This window comes from Cervus canadensis, chromosome 10 (genome assembly GCF_019320065.1).
Source record: "Cervus canadensis isolate Bull #8, Minnesota chromosome 10, ASM1932006v1, whole genome shotgun sequence".
In the NCBI taxonomy this organism is placed as follows: Eukaryota; Metazoa; Chordata; class Mammalia; order Artiodactyla; family Cervidae; genus Cervus; species Cervus canadensis.
Genome location: NC_057395.1, coordinates 33095630 through 33120795, shown reverse-complemented (window position 1 = coordinate 33120795; position 25166 = coordinate 33095630). Strand labels below are relative to the sequence as shown.

At 41.2% G+C, this 25166-nt stretch overlaps 1 protein-coding gene across 1 annotated transcript in view; it reads left to right on the top strand.

Moving 5' to 3' along the window:
* The window catches only part of RSU1 (Ras suppressor protein 1), a 196795-nt gene that overhangs the window by 53761 nt on the left and 117868 nt on the right, over positions 1–25166 (top strand). Inside the window, exons 6-7 of the mRNA XM_043478402.1 lie at positions 1718–1800; positions 2077–2191. Of these exons, the coding sequence (XP_043334337.1) occupies positions 1718–1800; positions 2077–2191 (198 nt within the window). The remainder of the gene's footprint in view (positions 1–1717; positions 1801–2076; positions 2192–25166) is intronic.

Below are 25166 nucleotides of genomic sequence, written 5' to 3'. Positions count from 1 at the left end.
TTGACTGTCTTTTTAAAGAACATGCCAAAAAAATTATATATATTTATATATGTGTGTAGTATGTGACTTTCTCATGTGTTGCTATTAATTCTTTGTAGGCTTTTTGCCCCAAAATATTCCAATGAGTTAATTATAAAAATATACATTAATAAACCACTAACCAAATTTTGAACATTCCTAGCTAGGATTCTTGTTATAAGACTTTTAAAAAGTATTCTTATTGATATAATCTGTTTTATCTATAGCATATCATCAGAGACTAAGAAATTATCAGTCATAGATGAACACTTTATCCTCTTATATGCAAACACATTTCTTGCTGCAGATGCTTGTGAAAAGTAGGAAAAAGTGATTTTTCCAAGAACTCATAAAATATTTAGGAGAGAGTGTTGTCCTTATGTGAATGTTATTTTTCCAAATAGTGACATAGCTGGCATCCAGAAATTCTGATTTTTCTGAGTTAGTCTCTGTAAAGTTTCATTTTTTTTTTTTAACCTTCCATAAATACTTTATTAGGGCTTCCCTGGTAGCTGAGCTGGTAAAGAATCTGCCTGCAATGCAGGAGACCCCAGTGTGATTCCTGGGTCTGAAAGATCCCCTGGAGAAGGGATAGGCTACCCACTCCAGTATTCTTGGGCTTCCCTGGTGGCTCAGATGGTAAAGAATCACCTGCAGTACAGGAGACCTGGGTTCGATCCCTGGGTTGGGAAGATCCCCTGGAAGAGAACATGGCAAGCCACTCCAGTATTCTTGCCTGGAGAATCCCCACGGACAGAGGAGCCTGGTGGGCTACAGTCCGGGGGCATCACAAAGAGTCGGACACAACTGCGAGATACTGAGAGATTAAACACCGCACATATTCTTTATCCCAGACTTTGTCAGGCCCATGAAACCAACTTTAACATGTTTTCATGGGCCGTGGGAGAAATTGTTTATCTTATGTACATTAACATACAATTCTGTTGAATTTTAAGACGTTAGAATGTAGTTTAATTCCTGTAAACAAATAAAACTATGTCTAATTATACTCCTTCCTTTTGGTTAAGGATAAAATGATGCCTTAGGGTTTTATCCTTCAGTAGTTTAGGGACTGATATCCTTGTATAATATTATAAACCTGCCTAAGTTAGGGTTTTCTCTGTTTTTAAATTCCACTGCATTATTTTAACTCCTTCGTCTTCATTTATTTTTGTGGTTAAGGCTATAAAACAAGTGGTAATAATTAGTCTGATGATGGAAGCAATGAACTATGATTCTGACCTCCATCACGAGAAAGCCTTTTGGTTCTTTATTTTTTGACCTAGTTCTCTACACAGCTGAGCCCTTTTGCCCTGAGCGTTGATATAAATGACACAGTGATTTTCTTGGTTTCACTCTGGATGCAAATCGAGCCATACAGGTGAATCAGAAGTAATTGAAGAAAAATAGCTATCTTTTCTGAAAGCGTATTGAAACTCTGTGCCAGAAGCTGCCAGTGCCCACGAGTTGTTAATTATATCAGTCCTCTTGGATATAGATATTTTCCTGAACACACCAGCTACACAATAAGCCAGTAAATCTAAGTTTGACCTGCTGGTTATTATCGCGAGCCCTAGGTGTGTCACAGGCTTTTCACCATGCCAGGGTTATTAATCAAAGCTGACTCCCACGTATTGATCAGACCTCAAATGGTTGGGTTCCATGCCACCCTGCTTATATATTGCTGTTTAATTTGCAGCCACCCTGCGTGCACTCTATCTAAGTGACAACGATTTTGAAATCCTGCCACCAGATATCGGGAAACTCACAAAGTTGCAGATAGTAAGTAATTTATCTAAATTCTTAGAAAATCAATTCACTCCTACAGCCCTTGTAGGAGTGGAATCAAGGCAATTTGAGCCGGAGTACGGTTTGTTTTGCAGGAATAAAAGCCACTGCTTCCCGAGACCGTTCGTTGCTTGTCTGCAGACTTTTGTAAATAAATTGGAAGGATTGAGCCTTCGAGGAAGAGAGGGCAAGGGCGAGGACGAGGGCCTCTGCTGAGCGCCTCTTTATGTGAAAATTGTTTTGACACCCCCTTGTTTCTCTTCTATTTAGCTCAGCCTTAGGGATAACGACCTGATCTCGCTGCCTAAGGAAATCGGGGAGCTTACTCAGCTTAAGGAGCTCCACATTCAAGGGAACCGCCTGACTGTTCTGCCCCCAGAACTAGGTAAGGTGGCTGATGAATGAGCTGAGTTCTGGCTTTAATTATTAATAATGATCCCAGTGCAGCAACTCTGAAAACCCTTCTCTCCTCTTTTCGGCGAGAACCCTCCACCTGGGCACCCAGTTCTCATCCTTTCTAGTAGCATTTGTCATTGACCCGAGTTGAGCTGCTCTGGGTTTGACCTGCCCTGAGGCTCCGTTGAGCACCTGCAACTCCGAGCATCTCGACACTGCTGATGGCAGATGACCAAGCCTGGCTGCCTGCCTGGAGTCGTGGGAAGAGCCTGGCATGAGGAGTGTGATGGTCTTACCCAGGGCTCCCTCCTTTACCGGTGGTGATGATGGCTTTTTTGAAAGGAATCTTATCAGTCATTTTTTTGATCATTTAGTTTTCTATCTTAATCCCTTGAAAACTTTTTATCATCAAATAGTTACAGTATTTATGACAGTTGCTTAAAACTAAAGTTTCCATACATGAGTGGGGTTCTCTTCCTGATGCCATCTTCAGTGGGAATGGTTACATATGTTCTCATTGGGAATTCCTTGGTCCTCCTGCCGTGGCCCCTGCGTCTTAATAGGCTGTCTGGTCATTCAGATGGCCCTAGGTGACCTTACGACCTTCCTCGGAAATAACGTTCACACAAGCTCCTCTGTTATTGATGTTATGCTGCTGTTCTAGAAAAGTTTCGTGAGTCCTCCTGTCTTGTCTTGTGGAGACTCTGGATGTCCTCTCATTTCTTCAGTACATTGAACTGTATTGTTTCTCAAACTATGACTGTTTGCTTTTTTGCTCCAAAATAGCGTGCTTTTATTTACTTGTTTATTTATTGCATTTTATTGAAATATAGATTCACAATGTTGTGTTAATTTATCCTGTACAACAAAGTGATTCAGTTTTTTATATATATATATTCTTTTTCATATTCTTTTCCATTATGGTTTATCACAGGGTATTGACTATAGTCCCCTGTACTATACAGTAGGACCTTGTTGTTTATCCATCCTATATGTAAAAGTTTGCATCTGCTAACCCCAAACTCCCACTCCATGCCTCTCCTACCTGCCTTTCTTGGCAACTACCATTATGTTTTCTATGTCTGCAGAATAACACAACTTTAAAAAACACATTTGACCCAGAAATTCTTTGAGAAAGTATCTCAAATGAGTGGTAGTTATGAGGCCAGTTGTTATCAATGAGAATGTGAGCTCTGTGAGAAAGGGGGTACATATGTGTTCCTGCTCTGTCCCCAGCGCCTCCCACATGCTGGGAACAAGGTAGCTTCTCGAGAGATAAGTACTGAATGAGGTAATGATACGAAGACCTCAGATAGCAAGGTGTTGGGAAGACTACAGGCAGGCCGAGTCCGGCTTCTGTCCAGAGCTGTCCAGGAGAAGCCGTGAGCCACACTTCAGATGTTCACGTGACTCCCTTTTGGGAAGATGCAGGTACAGAACGTTGCCATGGGCAGAAAGCTCTGTCGGGCAGCGTTAGTCTAAAGGAAAAGCATTCACTTGGTTCCGCTGAACAAATACACAGTTCCACCCCAGCTTCCCCAGCTTCTGCAGCTCCTTTGTTGCTGAACGAGGTCTTGAGGAGTTTGTACTGATTTCATTTACTTTCTTTTTGGCTGTGCTGGTTCTTCATTGCTGCAGGCGTTGCTGCTGGGTCTAGTTGTGGCGAGGGGTCTACTCTAGCTGCAGTGCGTGGGCTTCTCATAGGGGTGGCTTGTCTCGTTGCGGAGCACGGGCTCCAGAGCTTGAGCCCAGTAGCTGTGGCACAGCGGCTTAGTCGCTCCACAGCACGTGCGATCTTCCCAGACCAGGGATCGAACCTGTGACCCCTGCATGGCAGGCGGATTCTTAACCACTGGACCACCAGGGAAGTCCAGTTTGTACTGATTTTAAGGGCTGAGGAGTAAGTTGGCACTGCCTCTTTGCTGAATTTTGACTTGCCAAGTCCTGCTTTTAAGGAGCAGGCTACAATATCAAGAGATGTTAACAGTGTTTTTAAGGCAAAACGTCTTCTTGCCAAAAGAAAGTTTCTGGACAGATATTTGCCAACCACAGATGTTGGCGTTAGGGATTCACAGGAAGCTTTTGCAGAATGCAAATACCTACTCCCTCCCCAAAGTACTGATCCAAATCACCTGTGAGACTAACTCTTGTATAATTTAGTAAAATTCACTTAGTGCTTCTAAAGTCTGTCCTTGATTAGTGTGACAAGGAGAAATTAAAAAAAGGTTTGTTTTATTTCATTTTTCAAGCACTGAGGCAATATAGGGTATTGGATTAACTAGTGATTTCTATCAGCTAAAAATTTGGTAGAAAAATACCTAGTTAAACCCACACATACCTGCCTACCTGTATATTTTAAAAAGTCACATTGATCTTCCTATTTAAATATCGCACATAGTCACATTTGCCTAACACTTCTGTTATGCTCTCCAATACCAAATAATATATATTTTTTTGTTCAGGTCTAGGGTTGAGGAGAAAGTCTTTAAATGAGTTTGTATTTGCTAGCCATACCTGGAAAAACTTGGTCTCAGCATCTTTCTGGTGGCAGTTTTCCCGAACTGCAGGCAGACACTTAGCTGGAAATAAATGGTAAACCCCTGTCTAAACTCAAGAGGAAGACAGGTGATGAGTTTTGAACAGTGATTTTTTTTTTTTTTTGGCTATGCCGTGCCAAGTGGAAAGTCTTGGTTCTCTGACCAGGGATCACACCTGTGCTCCCTGCATTGGGAGACTGGAGTCCTAACCATACACCACCTGAGAAATCCCAGTGATTTTTTTTAAAGTCAAGAATACTATAATGGCTAGTAGTATAATAATAGTTACTATAATATGTGTTAAGGTCTTGTGTGCCAAGGCACTACTTAGATGCTTTTCCTGCATTATCTAAGAATAGCAAGTGGACTTTTTAGAGATGAGGAGACGGAATCTTAGAAAGGGTTGGTGCCGTATCCGTAGGGACACAGAGAGTCACGGAGGCAAGGTTTAAACCCTGGCAGCCCGTTGTGCAGGTCCGTGTTCCTAACCACTGGGGCGCACTCCTGCCCACCTATGTGCCACTGAGAGGATTCCTAGAAAGCTGATTCCACATGTGAACAAAACACGGCACCTGCTCGCTTCCCCAGACGGCGGCAAAAGGAGGGGACGCTCGCTGCGGCCAGTGGTCCGGCCGGCTGCGCGGGCGTGTGAGCAGCAGGACTGCAGTCACACTTGGCAAAATGAAAGAGCTGCAGTTCTGCTGTTCCATGCCACGCCGCTTGCACAGTTGTTCTGGTTCTCCCCCAAGTGCCTCCACCCCGCACGGGGTAGCCACCCCGCCACAGTAGAGGTGTCTTCCGTTTGTGTACCTGTACCCAAGGCGGTTTCTGCAGCTGCCCTGGCTGGGGGCTGAGCAGCACTGGGGACTGTGGACTCGAAGCTTCTCTCGTTCCATCCCTCCAGCATCCCCTAGCTGCAGGACTGCTTCAGCATGTATTTTCAAGGGCAGATAATGATCTCTCTTCCCCTGCGTATTTACTTTTTATACATCTGAATAAACAAGGTAAAGGCTTTCAAGACTTCTGTGGACTTTCTTTTAAAAATAAATTTGGAGTTTATTAACTTGAAGCCTCGTAGGTAAGAGCATTTGAAGGAAGCAACGGAATGCAGATGAATTCTGATGTGTCGGGCCTCAGAACGTGCAGGGACACTGCCACATAAAGTCAAGGACTGGACTGAAGTTTTAATACGTAAATGTATTAGTTTCCTTTTGCTGTGCACCCCTGAATAAGTTACTTTAACTGTTATGTCTGGTTCCCAAATAGTAAAGCACTTGCTTTTATGTTAATCAGTTTATTTGTATAAAATTAGATGGAAGGCTGGCCTGTCTTTTAAAAAAATTTTTTATGGAGTATACTTGCTTTACAATGTTGTATTAATTTCTACCATACAACGAAGTCAGTCAGCTATATGTATATACACCTCCCCTCTTTTCTGGATTTCCTTCCCATTTATGTCACCACGGGGCATTGAGTCAAGTTCCCTGCGCTGTACAGAAGGTTCTCGTTATTTATCTGTCTCATGTAGTATCAATAGTGTGGGCTTTCCTGATGCCTCAGTGGTAAAGAATCCGCTAGCCAATGCAGGAGACATGGGTTTGATCCCTGGCCCAGGAAGATCCCCTGGAGAAGGAAATGGCAACCCACTCCAGTATTTTTGCCTGGAGAATCCTCACGGACAGAGGAGTCTGTCGGGCTACAGTCCATGGGGTCGCAAAAGAGTTGGACACAACGTAGTGAATAAAAAACAACAGTAACCAATAGTGTAGATTTGTTAATTCCAGTCTCCCAACTCACCTCCGCTCCCTGGGTCTGTCATTTACTCTTCTACTTCCTCATTCGTTCAAACATCAAGTTCTACTTTAGACCAGGTTTTGTTTTCAAGGAACTGACTTTTCTAGTAATGTAGAATTCACATATCCAACAACTGTTTACTGAGTCTTTGCTCCATGTTTTATTTCTGGAAGATACAACAAAAAGAGACAAAAACACCCTTTGTGACATTTTAGTTGGGGAGAGAAGATAGATGAATAGATGATTGGATAGAAGGCATAATAGATCATGCTAAATGCCCTGGGGAAAAAATGAAAATGGAAGAGTGTTTAAAGGAAGGGGTGGTGTTACTCTGTTCTATGGCGTTAACAAAGAAACTGAGATCATGGCATCCGGTCCCATCACTTCATGGCAAATAGATGGAGAAACAGTGGAAACAGTGGCAGAGTTTATTTTTGGGGGCTCCAAAATCACTGCAGATGGTGACTGCAGCCATGAAATTAAAAGACGCTTGCTCCTTGGAAGAAAAGTTATGACCAACCTAGACAGCATATTAAAAGGCAGAGACATTACTTTGCCAACAAAGGTCCATCTAGTCAAGGCTGTGGTTTTTCTAGTAGACATGTGTGGATGTGAGAGCTGGACTCTAAAGAAAGCTGAGTTCCGAAGAATGGATGCTTTTGTACTGTGGTGTTGGAGAAGACTCTTGAGAGTCCCTTGGATTGCAAGGAGATCCAACCAGTCCATCCTAAAGGAAATCAGTCCTGGGTGTTCATTGGAGGACTGATGCTGAAGCTGAAACTCCAATAACTTTGGTCACCTGATGCGAAGAATTGACTCATTGGAAAAGACCCTGATGCTGGGAAAGATTGAAGGCAGGAGAAGGGGACGACAGAGGATGAGATGGTTGGATAGCATCACTGACTCAATGGACATGAGTTTGAGTAAACTTCGGGAGTTGGTGATGGACAGGGAAGCCTGGCGTTCTGCGGTCCATGGGGTTGCAAAGAGTCGGACACGATTGAGCGACTGAATTGAACAAAGAAAGCCTCATCAGAAGCTGGTGTCATTTAGCCAGAGACCTAAGGGAGGGAGGGAATTTGCCTGGCAGAGGGAAAGGCAGGTCCAGAAGGCCTGAAATGACTTGTGTATGCTGGAACAGCCAGAAGACTAGTGTGCCTGGAGCCAAATGAGGGGAGGTGATGGTTTCTGTAGGAAGTAGGGACTGGATCACCTGGGGATTTATGCCCTGAGGACATTGCAAGGACTCTGGCTTTTACTCTGAATGAGATGCTGAATAATGCCCTCCCTGCTCAGTGATGCCCCCTCCTAATCACTGAAATCTAGGAATCAACTACTTTGCATGATGAAGGGACTTTGCTGATGCAGTGTCAGAGCTTGAGGTGGGAGATTATCCTGGATTCGCACACTGAGCCCAGTGTAATTGTGAGGTTCCTACAAAGAGGGAGGCAGGAGAGACAGGGACAGCAGTAGAAGGTGTGATGTCGGAATCAAGAGGCTGGAGTCAGGCATGGAAGGGACCACAAGCCGAGGAATGTGGGTGCTTCCAGAGGATGGGAAAGCAAGGACGAGGATTTCCCCTGAAGCATCCAGAAGGAATGCAGGCATTCTGTGCTTTTCCAGGTGGCCATAGTGGTTAGAGTCTGGGTCTGTTTCAGAGGTAAAATTAACAGGAATTGGTGGTGATTAGATGAGGGGGAGAAAGCGAAGAGTGACTGAGCTGCTAGGAAACAAAAAGGATGGGGAAGATGGAGGGAAGGGCAGGTGAGGGAGGAGGAGAGGAGCTGGTTATGAGCTGACTTTGGAGTATTTTAAGTTTGAAATGCTGTTCGGATGTCAAGTTGAGAAGGCAGCTGATATTAGAATCTGGAGTTTAGAAGACAGGTCTGGGCTGCACATATAATTGTGAGTATCATCAACATAAGCGTAAGGCCACAGATTGGATGAGGTCCCTTGGATGTGACCACAGAGGGTAGAAGATAGAGCCATGAAGTGCCTTAGTTCCTAAACCCTGAAGTCAGAAGGATAAGCCCAACCCCTTTAAGGGTTGGGCTGGCTCTTCAGCAAGTCTCTGTGCCCAAGTCAGGGACTGTGGCCTCCTCTCTGTGGCCTCATGATCAACCCCCACTGTTACTGCAGTGAGAATGCTTTATCTTTGTGGGGAAACTGTTTCTCCTGACATGTGAAGCTAACTCTGCCAGTGAAGGGCTGAAATAGACATGGTTGACATCTTCTGTTGAGCCTGCCTGAATCCAGGAGTATCTTTTGGAACAGTATATCGAGCTACCCAGCTGGAGAAGACAGTTGAGAGTCCCTTGGACTGCAGGAGATCAAACCAATCAGTCCTAAAGGAAATCAACCCTGAATATTCATTGGAAGGGTGGATGCTGAAGCTCTAATACTTAGGCCACCTGTTACAAAGAGCTGATTCATTGGAAAAGACCCTGATGCTAGGAGAGATTGAAGGCAAAAGGAGAAGGGGACAGCAGAAGATGAGATGGTTAGACAGCATCTCTGATTCAATGGACATGAATTTGAGCAAACTCCAAGAGATGTGGAGGATAGAGGAGGCAGGTGTGCTGCAGTCCATGGGGTGGCAAAGAGTCAGACACAACTCAGCGGCTGAACAACAATTCAGCTACCAGCCTATCTCTCCTTCAAGAAAGCAGCAACGTGACTGACTAAGGTTTCACCCCCTTTTAATTAGCAGAAGAATGAATTAATGCAGCGGAGGTAAGACCTGTGTTAGTGGGGGATGAGGGGGAGACAGACATCTAGACCAATCCTCAGAACAGATGAAGCCCCTGAGTCAGCAGCCTGACTGTGGTTTCAGAGCTGGTTACCCTGTAAGCAGTAGATTCTGTTCTGATTTCACATTTTCTGCCACACACAAAAGATTTATGAGCCATAAGAGCTAAAGATGTGAACTGTGTGTTTTTACATGGCCTCCTTCCTAAGTTTCCCAGGGTTCAGTTATTTGCACTTGGTGGAATCATTTCTGTTATCTTGGTTTCTGGACGGTCATGGGAACCCTTCTGCATTTGTCACCCCAGTAATTGCTTCTGGAGAAGGAAGTCGCATTAGTCAGCTAGGCATGCAACAAAGCAGTGTTTTTAGATGTCAGAATGTAATCTACACCCATTTACACAGCCTATAGGAAGGATGCTTGCCTTGCTACGTATATCTAGGCCTTGCTGGCTTTGTATACTGCTCTACACACCACCGATCACAGTTTTTATTGCAGAAATATGAGACGCTTTTGTATTCTTTCTAGCATATTTGTGAAGAGTGGAAACAAATATTAATCCCCTTCAGAGAGTAAGTGGTGTCATGAATTGTGAGCTTTCCTCCAATTGTATTCTCCAGGATGAACAGGATTAAGAAAAGAGTGGAAGACTTCCCTAGTGGTCCAGTGACTAAAACTGCGATTCCAATGCAGGAGGCCTGGGTTCAATCCCTGGTTAGGGAACTAAATCTCACACGCTGCATCAAGGAGTTCGCATGCTCCAGCATAAGAAGAAAGATCTTGTATGTTGTAACCAAGACTCAGCACAGCCAAATTTTTTTTTTTTAATAGAGTGGAGTATATACATGTCAGATCCTTTCAGTTACACCTCTTAATCCTTTTCTTAATAGTGTTGAGATGCTAAAGAAAAAACTTTGTCTCCTAACGCTGAAGAGAAGGAGATACGGTATTCTCCTGTTGCTCAGTTAAGTCCCTGATTAAAAATGTCTTGCCACTTCATGTTATTGTTGCCAGTTATCTTATCCTGAAGGTTAAAATATATTTTAATGTATAATAGTAGGTTATAGAGGCTTATCTCTTTGTCACTACACTTCTGTTCCTATCTCAGTCTCCCAGTTCCTTGTTCTGTGATAATGGGCAGGTTATTTTCTGTGCCTCCTGCAGAATGAGGGTAGTAGTGCTGTTGTGAAGATTAAAATAATAATATACACACAGTGGATTTTTATACTATTAAACGTTCACTGTTTAGAAACTGGGTGCCTGGTGAGCAGGAGTCTAGCACATTGTGATTAGCTGGATGAAAGAAAGGCTGAGACTTAGCCTCGGGTGAGGAGAGTGAGGAAATGCAAGGGGGTGTCCAGAGGGACTTCAGGGGAGAGAAGTGGGGAGGATGAGGTGAGGGCCCCATCTGGCAAACACGCACAGTGGACAAAAGGTCTGGCAGTCTGGCAGGAAGGGTTTCATTGCAATCTTTTCAGTCCCATCATTGTTTTCCTGATACATGTTTGATGTCACAGGTGATTTTCAGGCTCAGCCCTTTTTGTGAATTGTGTGATTCAGACTGGGAGCAAGTCACTTGGTTTTTCCTTGTGGTTAGTTCATTGCTTGGTTGCTTCATTCACTCCATTCATTCATTCATTCATTCACTTCCTGACTTTGTGATGTACTATATAAGACTATGAACTTGTCCATAAGTATTGAATTCTTAATAGCACTTGATCTAACTCATTTCTTCATCCCATGGTAAGATCTTAAACTACCTCCCTGCAAGAGATACCTTGTTTTTTTCACTTGTTTAATTTCTTACTGTTTTAGGTTGCCTTTTGTGACACTCTGCATTTCATTGACGATTTTTTTCTTTTCCCAGAACTCTTGATAACCACTGTTCTAATTGTCTTCACTTTTTAATATTACAGATGTGTGCATACACCATAATCCTTTTGTCACTTGTCTACATGCTAGTAATTCATGTTTGAAGTATGCTTTCTAAGTCTTTATTATTTTGTTATAAATTAAAAGCATTAAAGATCCTAGAGCATAAAGTTGGACTGTTTTCAAGCTAGGCAAGCTATTAATAGTTTAGCTATCATGTGAAATATTTTAACTCTTTTCTTGAGAAAAGATGTGATGCCAGTTATTAGCCATCTCCAGAATAAGCAGATACCAAAGACATAATACATTAAACATTTTTTTCTTTTAGTCTAGATTCTCTGTTCTGGAGAATTATCTGCCCTGACTCAGAGCAACTTTATATTGTTATCAGAGCTGCTTTTCTCTGCCTAAATCCTGTTAATTGTGAAAGATAGAAATAGGTTATGGTCTGTCTGATTAGGCTGAGAAGCAGTCCTTCGAATTGACCCCCTTTTCTACTTCTATTCTTGGTTTTGTTTAACGTGTCCATTTTAAGACTTATGAACAAAATCAAGACATGGGACAGCATAGTTGAGAGTGCGGCAGGGGAATCCACTGGCCTGGAATCACCCACCGTCCAGTCTCCCAAGACAGACGACGTTGAACAGATCACTTACCTGCATATTACTCAGTGGCCATAACTCATAGCATCTGGCTTTTTTCCAACTGGGGTACACTTTCTAGTTTATCAGGACCCTCACCTGAGCCTCTGAAGATCCCTCTCTAAACAGAAATGAGGAAATTACATATCAGGGTTATACAATAATTTGTATATTTTTTTTTCCTTTTCAAATTCACAAGTTACAAAAATATAACACAATATCACTGAGGGTTTATAAAATTTAGTTCAGAATGCTGCAAGTGGTATGGTGTGGAGAGTGTGCACAAGTTTTAAGTTACATGATAAACAGTCTCATTTCAAACTCAACTTGGTGGAAAAATGTCCAAAATTTGAGACTTTTTTTGGAAGTGCTAGTCCCCTCACTCACGTTGTTTCTTTTGCTTTTCTTCCTTCATTGATTTCACTGGCCCCTGTAGATAATGGAGTATGCAAAGCCTGGATTTACTTCTGGACTCAGACTCTTTTTTTTTTTTTTTAATATTCCTATCTTGTATTGTGCCCCTTAACTTTTTTTTTAAACACCAAAAAAAAAAAGTTGTTTCTATTTATTTGGATGCGCTGGGTCTTAGTTGCGGCATGCAGGTCTGTGAGAGTTAGATCCCTGACCAGGGATGTAACCAGGGCCCCCTGCACTGGGAGCGTGAAGTCTTAGTCACTGGACCCCCAGGGAAGCCCCTGGACCCAGTCTTTACGTGTGACAAATGCTGCTCACACACAGGAGTCAGTGAATGCATGTGGGGGGCATTTGCCTGGCTGGCTTCATAAACATCTGCCTTTGGTGTAACTCACCTTATCATCCTGGTCAGTAAAGCTCTAGACTTTTGTCTCTGTGTCCTTTAGAGGAGGTGACTGATTGTGGCTCTGAAACACTCCTTTGGGAACCTTTGGGGAAGTCGCCCTAAAGCCCTGGGTGATATCAAGGAGCCTGGCACAGGGCTTGTGTTCAGCGGGGACCAAGGGAACACCGCAGGTCTGCCAAGAGGAACCAGGGAGGGGCAGGAAGCTCAGAGATGCAGAAGCATCTCTTAGCATCCCTAGGGTTACAGAGTTAATTATTTTGTTTTTAATATTGTAGCATTTCTGTGTTGATCCACAGAAGCAGAAAAGGATATAAAAAGAAGGCTATAATTTACTGAGCACATAAACTTTTCCAGTAGGCATTTTGTATATAGTTTGTCACGTAAATCTCGCAAAAGCTGTGAGAGATTGGAGGCTTTCTCCCCATTTTGCAGATGGAGACATGAAGCTGTAATAACTTGCTGAGGGTCACATGGCCAGATACACTAGGAGCCAGACATAGAACTGCCATGATCTAGAATAACTATTCCACGTCCACAGGGGTAGGACCATTGGCTGCTCTTATTTTGTGGCCATTCTAGGACAAAGAGAAATATAAAAGAGCCTATATAAAGCCTATATAAAGAAGTAGCATTTTGGGACTTCCCTGGCAGTCCAGTGGTTAAGACTTCACCTTCCAGTGCAGAGGGCAGAGATCCCTGGTCAGGTAACTAAGATCCCACTTGCCTTGTGGCCAAAAAACCAAAACATTTAACAGAAGCAATATTCTAACAAATCCATTTAAAGACTTTAACATTGTCCACATCAAAAAAGAAATCTTAGGAAAAAGAAATAGTGTTTATATGGAAAAAAAGTCACTATGGATTAGATAATAATAACAATACATACCTCAGAAGACAAGCTTGTTAGCCTGTGAAGTGGTTGCCACAGGTCATGATCTGTTTGCTTAATAAAGCAGTGAGCGGCAAGTACTTTCCTACGGAACTAGTAACTGTGTCACTTGTACAAAATTGACTTCGTCAGTCGACTGCGAACATTTTTGAAGTTACTTTTATGCCAGATAGGTTTACAGAAATACTTTTATTTCTGTACCATATTTACAATATGGTTTCATGGACTTTTATCTCACTTCTGTATTGTAGACAAAAAGAGCTTTTCAGTCACTTTAAAGTTGGCGAAACTAAGATGTATAGTGAGGTTGTGGCTTGCCAAAAGCTTGTATTGTGGACATAGCTTGTTATTGACAGCATCAGATTTTCAGTTCCCATCTCTTGACTTAAACAATAAATATTCTTCCCAATAGCATATCCATACATGTATCAATACTGAGTCTGTAGAAAGGTATCATTTATCATTAGATGACAGCAGTGGTCCCAAACCTATGGTTCCAGATACATTTCCAAGAATTTCATTCTTTGGAAAATAAAATGTGACTTTGAAGTTTTGCCTTGAATTACGTTGCATGCGCTTACATTTTATTTCTGTGTTAATATTCCTTTTGTCATACTTCACAAAAAAGTAAGATAGCCTATTCTTGGATTCCCATGGTCTTAGTTGATCATCAAAAGTGACTCCCACGAGGTCTTCCTACATGATATTTTTTAACAAGTTCTGTTTTATATGTTATGTTCCAGTGCATCTTTAGCCCCGGAAAATGCTTTAAGTGTGGATTTTAAAAATGCTAAGTGAATTATATTTCTGCCTGGTGAGTTACTGCTTTAAAGGGGGTGGGAAGTTGCAACACATAAAACGTTTCCATTCCATGTTATAAATTTCAGGAAGCCCAGTGTCAGGTTGGGTATGATTGAGCATGGGCATCAATCTGTGTTAACACCAGCTGGTGAAGCAAGCCAGTGTTTCCAGTGGACCAGCCTTTGATTTAATAGGATACTAAATGTATTCCTGCCCTGGGAGAAATGCTGGCAGGGCTGAGCTTCCAGATTTAATTTTTTTTTTTAATTCCAGAAGCTTATCTGTAAATACAGTTCCTATCACCTGAATACATATATAACATCTCACGTTTATGTAGCATTTCCCTAAAAGCATCTCCTATATATTAGCCCACATAAAAAAAATAAGTCCTGTTCTGCTGAACTAGACCTGAGCGGTATTACATGTGGGAATGTGAGTTTCTCAGTGTAGCGGTGGGGGAGTTAGGGATGAGGTGAAGTGGAGGATGATGTCTTGCATGTTGTCGGCACCAGCAGTGTAGTGATAAAGCTAAAACTGTACCTTATCACGACTCATCATGAGTTAGCCTTTCTTTTCTTTAAAAATTTTTATTGGAGTATGATTGATTTGTAATGTTTTGTTTCTGCTATACAACAAAGTGAATCAGCTATACATATATCCTTTTTTTGTCATCTTTTCCCGTATAAGTCATTACTGAGTATTGAGTAGAGCTCCCTGTGCTATATAGTAGGTCCTTATTAATTTTATATATAGTAGTGTGTATAAATTAATCCCAATCTCCCAGTTTACCCCCCATCCCTGTTCCCTCACCCCTGTAACCATAAGTTTTTTTTCTACATCTGTGGCTCTATTTCTGCTTCGTAAGTAAGTTCATTTTTACCATTTTTTTAGGTTCCACATATAGGTGATATCATATGATGTTTGTCTTTGTCTGACTTTACCTCGCATAGTATGAGAATTTCTAGGTCCATCCAATTTGCTGCAAATGGCATTATATATTTTTTTATGGCTAATAGTCCAATGTATATATGTACCACATCGTCTTTATTCATTCCTCTGTCAACAGATATTACAAATATGTCCTGGCTATTGTAAATAGTGCTGCAGTGAATATTGGGGTGCATGTATTATTTCAAACTATGGCTTTCTCTGGATATATGCCCAGGAATGGGATTGCAGGATCATATGGCAATTCTCTTTTTAGTTTTTTAGGAACTTCATTCTATTCTCCATGGTGGCTGCACCAGTTTACATTCCCACCAACAGTGTAAAGTTCCCTTTTCTCTACACCTTCATTAGCACTTACTGTTTGTAGATTTTTTGATGATGGCCATGCTGACCAGTGTGAGGGTTAGCCTTTCTTATCTACATTTATTTAGACCTCTTTAGAATTTTCAGTTCGTACTTTCGTGAGTTGACTGCCTGCTGCAGGAAAGCCTCTGACAGTGCTGTTGATGCATCTGTGAAGTTTTGAGCAATGGCCTGCATTTTCATATTGGTAAACAAGCCCGTGCCCATTCTTAGTCTATTTACAGACCATAGTACTCTCCCCATTGTCTTTCATGTTTGCAGTTTTAAGAAGAATGACTCTTCTACCTAAACAGCCTCTACCTACTTTCTGTTATCAGATTCTGGTCTCTGGTCCCATAGGCAGTGATCTGTTGGGTTTGGAGAACAGCAATAAATGAAATAGGCATAATCCTTGCCCTCTTAAAGGGACTGTTTGGAAAAACAAGTACACAAAGACTTGAAAGTGACAGAATGGAAATTACAGCTAATACCCACACTTCCTTTATTATATTTATTCCTAAGCATTTTGCCCTTTTTGATACTATTATAAATGAAATTGTTTAGTGAACTTATTTTTGATTTGTTTATTGCTAGTGTTAAAAGTACAGTAGATTTTTGTTTTGATCTTGTATCCTGTAGGGTTGCTGAACTCATTTATTCTCATTGTTCTTTTTAGGCAGTTCCTTAGAATTTTTTTCCATACATGATCATGTCATTTACAACTTGAGACAGTTTTACTTCCTGCTTTCCAATTTGAGTACATTTAATTTTCTTGTGTAATTACGTTAGCTACAGTCTCTGGTACAAAAGTGATAAGAGCAAATATCGTAGTCTTATTCCTGATCCTAGGGAGAAGGTATTCAGTCTTTCCCTAATAAATATTAGGTTTTCTGAGTTTTTTGTGTATGACCTTTGCCAGTTTTTTTTTCACTTTTTTACTTTGGAAAGACTGAGTACCTTGCAGTGTCTATAAATGTGTCAGAGAATATCATGCGTATAATCTTCCACATTATTGCAAATATTCACTTAGCCCATTTTCTCCTTCGTTCCTGGCATTTACCAAGTTTTTAACCCCTGTGGCTCAGTTGGTAAAGAATCCATCTGCAAAGTGGGAGACCTGGGTTTGATACTTGGGTTGGGGAGATCCCCTGAAGAAGGGAAAGGCTACCCACTCCAGTATTCTGGCCTGGAGAATTCCATGGACTATATGGAAGTCCATGGGGTCACAAAGAGTCGGACACAACTGAGCAACTTTCACTTTACTAACCCGTAGAATAATCTGTTGGTCTTCATTGACTTTTGAGTTAACTTCTTAATCCACTATTGTAGCTGAGACCAACTAGATAAGTTTGCATTGCCTGCCATAACAAAGTAGATGACTTAAACAACAGATATTTATTTTCTCATAGTTGTGAAGACTGGAATTTCCAGATCCTGTATCAGCAGAAATGATTTCTTCTGAGGAAAGAGTCTATTCCTGGTCTTATAGAAAAGGTCTATTCCTAATCTTTCTCCTTGGATTGTTGATTGCTGCTTTCTTCCCGTATCTTTTTTTTAAATGTATTTATTTGGCTGTGCTGAGTCTTAGTTGCAGCATGTGAACTCTTAGTTGTGGCATGTGGGACCTAGTTCCCTGACTGGGGATCGAACCTGGGCCCCCTGCATTGGGAGCATGAAGACTCAGCCACTGGACCAGTAGGGAGGTCCCTCTCCCCTTGTCTTTATGGTTGTCCCTTTGTGAATGCATCCACATTGGGTATCTCTCTGTGTGTCCAAAATTTCCTTTCCTACTGCAAAAGTACACAGGTTATATTGGATTAGAGCCCATGTGTGGTCAATCGCCCCATTGTGTCCAACACTTTGTGACCCCACGGGCTCCTCTATCCATGGGCTCCTCTACCCATGGGATTCTCCAGGCAAGAATACTGGAGTGCGTTATCATTTCCTTCTCCAGGAGGTCTTCCTGACCTAGGGATCAAACACACGTCTCTTGTGTGTCTCCTGCATTGCAGGCAGATTCTTTACCTCTGAGTCCCTGGGGAAACCCATTAGAGCCCATTCTTTATTTTAATTAAATAGCCTCTGTAAAGACCTAGTCTCCTAACAGTCACATTCTGAGGTCCTGGGAGTTAGGACTGCAACATGAAGTCGGGGGATTGGACACAATTCAGCCCTTTCACCACCAGTTTCCCTCATCTCTTTGTTTATAAGCCTTGGTGTAAAACATGATGTCTCTTGATATTGTCTCATTGTTTACATGCTTATTTCTGCCTTCACTTCTTTTACTTTGCAACATAAAAGTCCTGTTCCTGTAAGCCTTTGTATTTAATCTTTTCAAGAATCCCTGACTCCTTTATGAAACCAGTGGAACCTGTACAGTTACTTTATCCAAAATGTATTTTTTCACATATGAATTTTTACCTGTAAGTCAGAGAATTTTAAGATGCTCCCAGATACATCCATGTACCCTTTGGTGTTGGATTCTCACCCAAATACTCCTTCTAACCCTGTAATCTAGGCTCTGTTAGCTGACGGGTACAGATGTCATTTATGTATATCTCCCAGATTTCCTTCTGAGTCACATGCAAATAAAGAAGTGACTGAACCCAAGATGCAGGAGTGGCTTGTGTGTGAAGTGATGGCTACAGACAGGAAAGAAATCCATCACTCATTTGATTGGTTCTCCTTCAAATCTAGTTCATAGGATATAGTGGGAGATGGTTCTACATAAACTTTAAAGAGGTCTTGGCTTTTTACCCATTGCATTTAAAGGGTTATATGCTCCACTGTGAGACAAATCATGATTCACTACAACAGCAGCATTGCAGTCAGTCACATAAATTGCCGGTGAAACACTAAATCTGTCACTTTGTGTGTCTGACCATTTAACAATTGGAATAGTGTTGGAAGAGAGGGCTGCCTGGAAACGAAAGAAGCAAATATAGTGGCAGATGCAATTAGCAAGATCAATGGTTGGTGTTCGGGGTTCATTGTTTGGTCATTTCAGTTGACCCAAGTGAAAGCAATTGCTATCCAAAAGACTTTGCTAGCTATAATTTGCTGTACAAGAATGCAGAAAAGTTAGTTGTCCAACTTTTTACAGTATCTTCGGAGTGTGTTATTTCTTAGCTTACTATGTTCCTAGGGCAGTGACCAGAAGATGAAGCCTGTTCTTTGTTTTTTAATTGGAGTGTAATTGCTTTGCAGTGTTAGTTCCTGCTGTCCGGTAAAGTCAATCAACCATATGTATACATACATACAAGCTTGTTCTTTTCATTCATTCTTTTAATTGACATTCCGGAACTTTTGCTCTCTTAGGATAATTTTTAAGTTTTAGCTCTTCACTGACTTCTTTAAAAAAATCTTCTGTGTTTGAAGCCTTCATAACAGAACTTTGCGCCTCAGTTTATCACACCTTTCTTTGTCTGTGGACTACTGTAGTTTGCACAGACAAGTGATAACCCCAGGATGAACAGCAGCCAGTACCACTTTGAATAATGTTGAATTTTCTGTGTTAATCAGGTTTTTGTAACTTTTCCTTTGATCATCTTAAATCGGTCAGTTTTTACAAAAGAGTAAGGTTAAAAATGTGTCAGTGAGATAATGACATGAATAGCTACCTTTTATGAGTGCTTATCTCTCCTAAATAAGATATTTAATCCTAAATGAGGTATTTAAAACCACTTTAAAATCCATTGAGTAAGAACCCATAAATAAACTATGGTAGATTATGAGAAATGCTTACAGCACAGTAGGCAGTTGAATTTACAGTGTAAGTCTAATTACAGAGGATTTTTACATAGCTACATAGAAATGAGTTAATCAAAAGTTATTGACTAATGCCTTTGGAATTCTAGGTAATTTTTATTTTTCTGTCTTTATTTTGTCTTTAATTTTGCAAAATTTCTACAATGCATTTGTGTTAGCTTTATAAACTGTAACATGTTTTTACTGAATAACATAATGATAAACTACCGTAAAACCTGGTGGATTAAAACAGAGCCATTTTATTTGCTCAAAAAAAGTCTTTTTTGGCCTTTTGCCCCAAGGCATGCAGGATCTAGTTCCCCATCCAGGAATAGAACTTGCGCCCCTGCGGTGGAAGTATGGAGCCTTAACCACTGGACCTCCAGGGAGGTCCTGATGTGTTCACTTTTCTGTTGGTCAGAACTGTGTTAACTGACATTTTAACTCTGCTCTCTTAGGTCTCTGGGATCAGCAGGGGCTTGGTTGATAGCCGGTGACCTAGGCTGGTCTCTCTCACCTACCTGGGGCTGGCAGGCTGGTAGTCAAAGCTCTGCAGTGCCTGGATGCACAAGCACTTTGCAGGTTTCTTCTTGGTTCACACTTGCTAATATCCCATTGGCCAAAGCAAGCCCCATGACTAAGCCCAGAGACAATCTGCAAAGGATCAAAGGTCATGGTTACAGGGAGGGGGATTATTAGAGCCATTTTTGCAGACAGTCTTAGACATGAACAGTGAAATAAATGCCATTTAAAAAATTAGAAGAAACTCCTTGCCTAACCTCTGACTTTATAGCCTGGGAGAAGTCATAGTTTGTTTGTTTTAATCACTTTAATGGTCTCCTTATCTTTTCATTCTTTTGTGACAGTGATGTCCAGAGCAGATAAGTTAATTTTCCTCTGATTTTCTGACTTTCATCACCCCAACCCCAGTCTGAGTTACCAGGAGCTTGGCCTTATCCGTTCATTTTTCTTCCTCTTTGAAACCATGCACAGAAGATATCAGGAGAAGGGGAATGTCATGGAGATTAATATTGGATTGGCCAAAAAGTTCATTTATAAGATGTTATGAAAAAGCCCAAGGAACTTTTTGGCCAACCGAATACAAGTTTCACAGAAGAATACCCATTTTACAGGTCTGATATGGAAATATAAATAGTTGTTTTTGTACTATCACTAATAATATTTTATAGCTTCTGTAACAATATACTTAATTTGCAGACTTTCTGAGCCAGGGTCAAAATGTGTTATGTTGTACTTTGTAACAGGAGGTAACAACTTCCTTAGATATTCTGAGGGCTTCCCTGGTGGTTCAGATGGTAAAGAATCTGCCTGCAATGCAGGAGATCTGGGTTGGGTGGGGAAGATCCCCTGAAGAAAGGAATACTCCGGTATTCTTGCCTGGAGAATTCCATTGACAGAGGAGTCTGGCAGGCTACAGTCCGTGGGGTCACAAACAGTCAGACATGACTGAGCAACTAAAACTTTCACTTTACTTTAGACATTTTATGAACACTACGTTGAGGCCTTGAAAAGTTTTCTAAGTGGAAGAAGGTGATACACACTGTCACCAGCTCAAACGGCCAGTGTATTTCATTCAGCCCCAGAATATCTTTGCATAGTGTGTTCATTTCCTGTTGGTGCTATAGCAGATTGCCACAAACTCTGTGGCTTCACACAACAATTTATTCTCATACTATCTGGAAGTCAGAGGTCTGAAGTCATTTCCACTGAGTTAAAATCAAGCTGAAGGCAGAGTGGGTTCCGGAAGGAGGTTTTGGGAGAGAATCCAGTTTCCTTGCCTTTTTTCAGTTCCTAGTGCTTGTGTGTGGTCCTCCATCTCCCAAAATGCATCCATCCATCTCTGCTTCCCTCATCTCTGCCTTCTGTCCTGCTGCTGCTCCTCCATCTTTCACAGAAGGACCTATGTGATGACATCAGGCCCACCCAGACACTCCCCCCACCTCAGGATCCCTAACTTAATCACATCTGTAAAGTCCTCTTTAACAGATATAAGCTGACATTCACAAGTTCCGGGGATTGAGACATGGAATATATTTGGGAGTCATTACTCATCCTATCACGCATAGGACCGGACACATGAGCTTCATAATGCAGTAACATTCATGAAAATCATTTCTTTCACCTCTCATCCCCCAGAGTCGTGCCAGCTGGCTGGTCTGCGTGGTCCCTCTTGACTTCAGGATCCTAATTCTATTGGGCTTTGGGTCTGCATTTGATGAAGGATGTAGGTGTGTGTATGATTTCATTTTCATTATTCATTTTGGGGAGACATGAAGTTCGTATTGCTCTCCTCCCTCATTCTATATATTGATATTATGATTAATAGTTTTTGACACAAAACTATTTTGAAATAGGAGTCTTTGGTGACGTACTTTGACAGCAGTGATGGCATGCTTTTAGCGGCTGTAACCAGAGTAAGTTACAGGCAAAACTAGTTTAATATTCCATACCTGAGTAATCAACCCAAGATGGCGTGTCCAGAAATATCACTAAAATGTCAGCCACAAAATCTCTTTAAAATAATCCCATTCAGAGGACTCGAATCTTCCTTACTTGCAGTTATGAAATACCAACTTTTGTAAAGACACAGAGTCCTGAGTTATTTCTTTTTCCGAGATGCCAGATGGATGTTGAATTAAGTCCAGTTTTCAGCTCCTCTTCAGATAATTTTTTAAGTTTGTGGTGGTGTTCTGGATCCTTATCAGTATATCAAGTGTGTTTTTCCTCCTCCAGTTCCCCACGGCTCCCCACAGCCTGGCATCAGTGTGGTTGCCTTGGTACCTGTTTCTGAAGGATGTCTGCAGTGAAATTTGGTTGTTTAAATAGCACAACTTGTCATCTAAAAGTAGAAGTCATTAGCACGACGCCGTTTGGCTAGTGGTGTCTTGAATACTGTTTTAACTTCTTTCTTATTTTTATCACTTTACTGTTAATGTTTACTCGTTTCATCACTGGAAATTTTAGGGCCTTGCACTCAGTATGTATGGATCTGGAATGAAAAAAGCAGAAAGTTCTTGAGAGTCTCCTGAAACTGGTGCTGAAGACAGTGGCCTGAGTTAGGCACTCTGTATTTTGCTGTTGTTTTTTAAAATTAATTTTATTGGCATATAGTTGCTTTACATTTGTGTTAGTTTCGGCTGTACGGCAAAGTGAGTCAGCTATGCGTATACATATATCCCGTCTTTTTTGGATTTCCTTCCTATTTTGGTCACCACAGAGCTCTGAGTAGAGCTGTCTGAGCTATACAGTAAGTTCTCATTAACTTTGTATATTTTGAAAGAGGAGAACTTTGAAATCTCAGCTCCACATTGACCCTGCCTGATCAGTAATACTTAAATTTTTTGTAGCTGTGATCCACCATTGAACAGCCTTCTGCTGTATCTTAGGAAAACGAGCTCCCAGATTCTTACTGGATTCTGTTTGAATTTTAATTGGTCTTCGTTGTGATCATGAATTTGCCAGAAACACTTCCTTATCTCAGAAGAGGGAGAGTTTGTTTTTGTTTAATATGGAAATTGAATTGGGTGCTCTGGGAAGGTTTGTATCATTTGTCTCGGTTCAGGTTAGCCACTCCATGTAATTGTTACAAAAGATGCAGCCAGGTGGAACATCTTGACTCTGCCCACCCAGGTGAGTCGACTCTGAAGGCGGTGGCCTCTGTCCCTGCAGGTGAGCAGGTGGCAACCTGCTCCTTCACTGGTGGGCATCTTGTCAGAAATCACCAACTGGCAGTTTGTGCTGGAAGGGATGTGCATTAATTAGTTGCTTGAAACTCTACCCTCATTAACTCCAGGCACGTTGTTAGAGAAAATGATCTGTAGTTCAGAGTGTTGGTTTTGATAATAAGAAAACAAGTTTAATCATCAGAGTATGTCATCTTCTTTATAAAACAGTCACATCATGTGTAGTTTCTTTCCTCTCAAGGGATCCTGTTTTTGTTTGTTTTGTCCATAAGACAGCTAATCTTCGCTGAACCTTGTGGCTCATTTCACCCAGTGAGGACAGATCATGGACAGCAAAGTCTGTGCTTTAGGTACATTAAATTTTGCGCTTTTTCTTTTGTCTTGATGTGATAGAGAGTATGATGGACAAAAGGAATGGGCTCCATTTTTTGGCCCCAACTAATTCACTTTGAAAAAAAAAATACTGTGTAGCTTTTATACAGTACTTTATGTTCTTTTTGTTCATTATCTTAAGGAACTAAAACATTCAGAAACCTCAAAACATTGGCTCAAAATTTCACCAACTTGAATAACAATTACTAAGTTTTAATGACTATCATTCGAGGTATGATTCTGATACAGACAAAAGGCTGGGTCAGAAGATGGAAAGGCAACCATATTGATAAGTAAAGAAAATAGTATTTTTTTAATGTTAAATTTTATTTGAATCTGAGAAAGGGAAATCAAATGAAGAAATTACAGAAGTTTTGCTGTTTGAGACAAAGAAACTTAAGGTAATAATTCCTAAAAGATCTCCCTATGTAAAAATTAAAATTATGGGCAACATTGAGGCATTTTATAGATAAGATATACATATGTTTTATATATGAATATATATAACTATATTTTTATTTTTTTGTTGACTGTACCATGGTACTTGTGGGATCTTGGTTTACCAATCAGGGATTGAACACAGACCACATCAATGAAAACCCAGAATCCCAACCACTTGGCCACCAGGAAACTCCTGGTGTATTTAAAACTGTATTTTTCAAAATAGGTTGATGGCTTTTTTATTTTTGCTTAATTTTTCCTGGATTTCATTGTCAAGTAGTTCTTTTTCTAAGAGGCTTTTTTCAGATTCTGAGTTCTTCCCTACTTGAGAATGTCTGCCTTTTCTTGTTTAATAGTTTGATAAAATAGATAGTTTGGAAAAAATCGTGAATAACCTTTTCTTTTCTAGAACTTTGTAGAACTAGTCTGTTGACATTGAATGTTGCTAGAGAGACATCAGAGGCCAGCCTGGTCTTTCCACTTATTTGGTGACTTCTTTTTCTACTAGGATGCCTATCAGATTACTTATTTATTTTCTCTCTCCCTCCCCAGTTATCAAGGCATAACACACAAAGATAAAAGTTCATACAACATACGCCTCTGGCTCAGTGAATTATCACCCTGTAGAAACTCACAGGTCAAGGAATAGAAGACCACCAGAGTCTCCGAACTCCCCCTCAGACCTCCTTCCACTCAACCCTAAGCTTTCTTTCCTTTCCGCTTGGAAGGTAACCGGTGTCTTCACTGCTAGTGTTATCACTTGGTTTTGCTGGGTTTGAATTTTGTATAAATGGAGTTGTTCACTATGTATTCTCGTTTCTTTCCCTTGACATTATGTCTTGAGGTTGATCCATATTGTTGCATATAGCTATATTTCATTTTTATTCTTCCTGTTTTATGAATTATCTAGCGTCAGCCCCATTTCGCATTTGCGTTATGTATTTGCTAAGACAAAACCCCTCTCCCTTCTCATACCTTCCCCATTCGGGGCCGGTGGTGGGATTAGAGAGACTCTGGGTGGTGTTGTGGCCCCAGTGCATTCTCTCCCTCTCCTCACATCCCTGCTTATGTAGTCAAGGTGCTCACCCTTCAGCTCCTCTAGTTGTTTGCAGTGAAATCGAGTTTCTCTGGGCATATTCACTGGTTTCCTTTGCTCCCAGCAAATGCTTCTGCTTAGATAGGAGCACTTTAACATAGGCTCACTTGATGGGGCTTTTCGGATGGTTGGAAACCCCTGTATCACGTTGGAATTCTGAGAAGCTATGTGTCACCCACCAGTGTTCCTCCTCTCTTGCTACTAAATTTCCCTG